Source organism: Mastomys coucha, unplaced genomic scaffold (genome assembly GCF_008632895.1).
Source record: "Mastomys coucha isolate ucsf_1 unplaced genomic scaffold, UCSF_Mcou_1 pScaffold21, whole genome shotgun sequence".
Classification (NCBI taxonomy): domain Eukaryota; kingdom Metazoa; phylum Chordata; class Mammalia; order Rodentia; family Muridae; genus Mastomys; species Mastomys coucha.
The window spans coordinates 184705693-184711964 of record NW_022196904.1 but is presented as its reverse complement, the minus strand read 5'-3'; the positions used below and the strand labels follow the sequence as shown (position 1 = coordinate 184711964).

The 6272-nt window shown below is 38.0% G+C and overlaps 1 protein-coding gene across 4 annotated transcripts in view; it reads left to right on the top strand.

Moving 5' to 3' along the window:
* The window catches only part of Smndc1 (survival motor neuron domain containing 1), an 11236-nt gene extending 5105 nt beyond the window's left edge, over positions 1 to 6131 (top strand). For 2 of the 4 annotated variants that reach the window (XM_031390659.1, XM_031390662.1), the window contains exons 3-6: positions 1020 to 1162; positions 1733 to 1894; positions 4584 to 4737; positions 5394 to 6131. In XM_031390659.1, the coding sequence (XP_031246519.1) occupies positions 1020 to 1162; positions 1733 to 1894; positions 4584 to 4737; positions 5394 to 5531 (597 nt within the window). In that variant the 3' untranslated portion in view covers positions 5532 to 6131. The remainder of the gene's footprint in view (positions 1 to 1019; positions 1163 to 1732; positions 1895 to 4583; positions 4738 to 5393) is intronic. The other 2 variants (XM_031390661.1, XM_031390660.1) reach the window with 1 other exon arrangement.
* Positions 6132 to 6272: the final 141 nt, after the last annotated feature.

The following is a 6272-nucleotide window of genomic DNA, read 5'->3' as shown; positions in this document are numbered from 1 at the left end:
TCAAAAGTAGCCAGGAAGATTTAGAATCTTTAGGAGAGGTAATATTTAACTTTTCTTGGCTACTGAACTAAAACAACCATTACAAAACCTCAGTGTGTACCAAAGAAACTAAATAAAAGTTTAATTTTGCTATATTTGTCCCCAAACATAGAATATGATGTTTTAAATGCAACATTGTGGGAAACCAGTAGGCAAGTTCTTTGAAAATTAGATAATGAATAGTGTACATTTTCATTAGAGTAAGAAAATAGCGGATAAGTACTAGTTTATATTATTTGTCAAGTTCTAAACTATTTCTAATACACCATTGAGTCAAACTAAAACACAGAAGCCTGAATTAAAAAAACAACTGCCACATACAGAGGCATTCCCTGCCTGTGTGAGTTACTTAAATGAAGCTGTGCTACTGTGCCTGATAAGTAGGTGTAAGCTATTTTAATTCTAACTTTATGGTTCTCACTTAAATGGGGTGAAAAATTATTAATTTATTTATGCTTTTGAGTATTTTGGCAGAAACGTGTCTTAAGTAGGAACTTAGTATGTTAATAAGACTGTTTCCAGTGTCTGGGGTCTTTGTAGAAGAGGTATATTGGCTACACATTTGAATATTTCTGCCAAGTAATGCCCTATAAAACTGTAGTTGCATGAAATGACTCATGGTAGTTGTAAAAGTGACCTTGAATCAAATTCAGTCTTATTTCTCATCTGTAGAGAAATCTATTCAGCCACAAAAGGCATTTAGAAGTCAGGTGTGGCTGAAACTTCTCTACTTCTATTTCTAATACTATTCACAGTTAAGTTGAAGATTCCTATATAGGTTTAAAGTCACTACTTATTAGTATATGATGTTCCTTAGTCTCTATATGGGCATAGAAACGGTATTCTCAATATCACTAAGAACTGTACACGTAACCTGCATAATTGCTTTGTGATATAAAAACTATCATTAAAAACTAAAAGAAAGTAGTTGACAGCATTAAATTACAAATGTTATGGCTTTTGTTTTTTGTTTTTTTTAGGAAGTAATAGAACTGACCAAAGACCTTCTGTCAACTCAGCCTTCGGAAACTCTTGCAAGTTCAGACAGTTTTGCTTCTCCTCAGCCCACTCATTCATGGAAAGTAGGGGACAGGTGCATGGCAGTCTGGAGTGAAGACGGACAGTAAGTGGAGAGCTGCCTGCCCTCTAACTATAGCATGAGTTAGTAAGATACAATGGTAAGACGTTTCCATTCAGTTTGGACTACTCAATTTAATCTGTGTAGGTAAGATGATTTATAAAACTAGTGTAATTCTTGGGTGGTTGCCATTAACACAGCTTAATTTTAGGTTTAGTTTAAGTCTGGGGAGAAGAGTGGTTGGCTTCTAAAGGAAGGAAAGATGAATGACTTCTCAAATGGTGTGAATTGTTTTCTCCTCAAATTAAAAAGTGAATGGCTGGTATTCTCATTGCACTCAAGTGCATACATTGAAATGAATCATTTAGGAATTAGGTTTTCTCAGAGACTTAGTACAGTGAGCAGATGTGTAAGAGATTTTTCTGGTAAAATTTAAATTAGGACTTTTAATACCAGGTGCCTAACTTTAAACCTGTCGTGTTATTTTTGCCAAAAGGGCTGTTATTGCTTGCAGAAGTTTATTTTATATATGATAATTGTGTCACTGCAGTATAAGTCTTATAGGCTGAGTACTAAACCTTTACTCACCTGCTTACAGCCATGATATCTTTACAGGTGTTATGAAGCGGAGATTGAAGAGATAGATGAAGAAAATGGCACCGCTGCAATCACCTTTGCTGTTTATGGCAATGCCGAAGTGACTCCATTGTTGAACCTCAAGCCTGTAGAAGAAGGAAGGAAGGCAAAAGAGGACAGTGGCAACAAACCCATGTCCAAGTAAGTGACTGTTCCCAAGGTGGGCAGGCAGACTCGCCGTGTGGTACAGGCCAGCTCAGACTCCACATTCTTACCTTGTTCTTTTGAGTATGCAGGTATAAGCAAGGGTCGCTGTGTCTGGCCAAAGTAACTGACTTTACCCCCTGGGTATCTGCAAAGATAATCCATGTAGACTGCGTTGAGCACAGTTCTAATACTGTTTAACATTGTTTTGAACAAGTACAATATCAGGTCAGCGTGTATGCCTAAGTGGAGACTTTGTACTCACGCACTCAGTAAAGGAGATGCTAGTATTAAGAGCATCTACTATGTTTTTGTAAGACAGGTCCTAACACTAAACTACAGTGAAGACCATCTTTAGACTTGTATAACAACAGTTCATAGGCTGTTTAATAAATGTCTCCTCTAAAGAGGCACTTCTGATTTTAGAAGTAACAAAATTTTTCGGTTAAAAACTTGGGACTACAGGTGGATAAGACAGATAACAGGAGACAAAGTTCTGAGTGAGTGAGTGAGCATGTGTATGTGTTTCAAGGCTGACTGATAAAATGTGTTTCTGATTTTGGAAAATTTTCCAAAATGTAAGTTGGTACATAAATATACTTGAAAAATACCACTTGTTACAGTAACATTTAAACACTCTGATTAAGAAAATCACATTGTGCGGGGCGTGGTGGCTCACACCTTTAGTCCCAGCACTTGGGAGGCAGAGGCAGGTGGATTTCTGAGTTCGAGGCCAGTGTGGTCTACAGGACAGCCAGGGCTAAACAGAAAAACCCTGTCTCGAAAAACCAAAAAAAAAAAAAAAAAAAAAAAAAAAAAAAAAAAAAAAAAAAAAAAAAAAATTAACCTTTAAGAAAATCACATTGTGGGCTGGTGAGATGGCTCAGCGGGTAGGAACACTGACTGCTCTTCCAAAGGTCCTGAGTTCAAATCCCAGCAACCACATGGTGGCTCACAACCACTTGTAATGAGATCTGATGCCCTCTTCTGGTGTGTCTGAAGTCAGCTAGAGTGTGCTTAAGTATAAATATTAATCTTTGGGCCAGAGCAAGCAGGGACTGAGTGACTGGAGTGGGGCCAACTGGAGCCAGCAGAGGTCCTAAATTCAATTCCCAACAACCACATGAAAGCTCACAACCATCTAGAGAGCTACAGTGTACTCACATAAGTAAATAAATCTTAAGAAAGAAAGAAAAAAATCACACTGTAAAACCTGTTTAATCTAATTTCTGGTATCACTCTTGCTTTATTAAAGAAAACAAAACAAAGTGCACACTGAGGCTGCAGGTTGCTTATTTGGTGCAGGAGAATCAAGATTTGTTCTCTTAAAAAGAAACCTTCCATCAGTGGTAGTGGCACACACCTTTAATCCCGGCACTTGGGAGGCAGAGGCAGGCGGATGTCTGTGTTCGAGGACAGCCAGGGCTACACAGAGAAACCCTATCTCAAAAATACCAAAAAACAAAAACAAAAACAACTCCCATCTTATCAGTTGCTGTTGGTAAGCAGAGATTATTGTTAGCTTAGGCCCTAATGCTATTTTTGAAAATCCAGGTTTTTGCTGTTGGTCTTGAGAATATTGGTCATGCCATTCATTCTTCTGGTCTTGGTTGCTGTCTTCTTCCAGTGTCGATGAAACAGTTTTATATCCATTAAATCATTTCATGCAATTTCTTCAGGTGTAGCATACATTACACTGCTAACTCTTCTTAGAAATTGGTAAAGATTTTGCCAGTCATTAAAGTTGATTTTTTTTTTTTTAAGACCGAGTTTCATGTAACCTAGGCTGGCCTTGAACTCTATTGTAGCAGAAGCATAACTTAAATACTGATAAAGCTGCCTCCGTCTCCCAAGTAGTAGGATTATAGGTCTGTGCCATCACGTGTATTGAATATTAAAATCCTTAAAGTACAACCAGCAAGAGTTATATTTGAAGTCTTTAAAGGGTTTGATTTACTTTGTAGTAGTGCTAAGTGTGTGTGCACAGAAGTTTTTGTTGTTCCCGGGCAGAGTCCATGGTCTTGGCATGCTTAGCAAGTGTGTTCTACCACTGAACTACATCTACCTTCTTTTTTAAAGAACATGTCTTAATAGTCCTCAGTGAGTGACATTGCTTATTTTACATTTATTTATTGGGTAGACTCATGTGGACACAAGGACAACTAAGGAGTTGATTCTCCTGCTACCTTGTGGGCCTAAACTCAGGTTAGCTCATGAGCTTGGTGGCAGATGCCTTTACATGCTGAGCCATCTCTCCTCAGTCCTGTTTTTCTTTCTTTAAGATGGGGTCTGGTGTGTCCTAGACTGGCCTCCAGCTTGGCAAGGAGGACTTTGAACTTTTGATCATCCTGTTTCCACCTATGATTACAAGCATGCTATATATCACACATAGATCTTGGCATTGATTTTTGTTTTGTTTTGTTGGTTTTTTGAGACAGGGTTTCTCTGTATAGCCCTGGCTGTCCTGACCAGGCTGGCCTCGAATTCAGAAATCTGCCTGCCTCTGCCTTTTGAGTGCTGGGATTAAAGGTGTGTGCCACCACTGCTCGGCTTGGCATTGATTTTTAATCAAAAGTTGTGCTCTGGTTAATAAACTAGTATGTAAATCTTGTCTTTTTGCACTACTACAAGGAAGTCATCTTGTAAATCTTAATAATTGACATTTACATCTATGTTTTCTACACAGAAAAGAAATGATCGCCCAGCAGCGTGAATATAAAAAGAAAAAAGCTTTGAAAAAAGCACAGAGAATAAAAGAGCTTGAGCAGGAGCGAGAAGACCAGAAGGTGAAATGGCAGCAGTTCAACAACAGGGCGTACTCGAAGAACAAGAAAGGCCAGGTTGGCGCATCCCTCATCACTTTGTTGGTCTGAATGTAGCTGCCATTAAAATAATTTCAAAATGAAAAAAGGAGGTGTAGATTTTCCAAAGGACATTATTTTAACCAATTCTTGATATATAATCCCTGTCAGTAGTCATTAGGCACTTTTTGCAATAAAATGGTTTTAGATAAGGAATTGTAAGACTGCTTGGTGCTTTCAGACCTCTCAGAAATATGCTGAGCTCTGCTTTTTTAACATCCTTTTATTTTGGGTATCTATTTTAAAAAGCTCTTAAGTCCTTGCTATGTTTTGCTGAGTAGAAAATAACTAGAATTCAGATACTCAAAATACAGATGATCTGACGCTCACTCATAGTTTAGCTTTTTCTGGCTGTTAGGGTCCACCTCGCTGGACTCGGGGGTGGGGTGGAAAGCAGTGCCTTTTCCATCACTGTGTGTCCCACAGCAGGTCTCACCATAAACTTTCTTACCATACCAAAGTTCGCGCTCTAAATGACAAGTAAGCTTTCTATTAGTAATATGTAGTGATATTTTCTGCAAAATATTTTTGTAAGCGTTGAAATGTGAATTATGTTAACATTAAAGTTTTGTTAGATTATATGTTACAGATTTGTTTTTGGAAACTGATCAGAAATGTTTTTTTTTTGTTCCTAGGTAAAGAGGAGTATTTTTGCTTCGCCAGAAAGTGTAACGGGCAAAGTTGGAGTAGGAACTTGTGGAATTGCTGACAAGCCCATGACACAGTATCAAGATACATCTAAATACAATGTCAGGCATTTGATGCCTCAGTAATCAGAAAAACTGTTGGATTTCATCTCTGCAGGGCTTTACACTTACCTTTTTATCCTTATATTTTTCTAAAGGTAAATTATTTGTTAGATGAGTAAGGAAGATACATTGTTGTCATTGTTTGGCTTTGGTAGAATGAAACTTGAAGACATTTGATAACTGCTATCATTTAACTTTCATTACTACTTACTCCAGCTTCCTCAGTATGTTGAACAAGGCAACTTTCCTAGGTAATGCTGCTTAGATCAGCACTTAGCTCATGAACCTGAGGCCATGTACCTGATGCTGTGTGCACAGTTTGTAAGTCCTGACTTGGAATTTTCAGATGCTTTGCACTTGACGTACATATTTCAACAGTTCATTGGAACAGCGAGGCAGAATGCCAGCCTGCTAAAGAGAGCTTCAGTTTTACAACCTGGCCGTTGTCCAGACAAGCCCAAGTATAGGTTAATTTATATAAACGGCAAAGTTTATTTTGACGTTTTTTCCTTGAATTACTTGTTTCCTGGGCCTATTAGGTCACCTCTACAATTGACTCACTTTGTATTTTTTGTCATTGAGTTTGAAATTTATATTAAAAAAACAAACCATGTTTAGGATGTGCTCCCCTTCTCTGGTGTTTATTTGGTGTTTTGTATTGTTTTCTTTCCTTTGTGACTTCACTTGTGGTAGTGGTACCATTTTGGGGATGTGTACTGTTTCTATGGGAAGACAAAAGCTGATGTACAGCCCTGTGTACAGTGT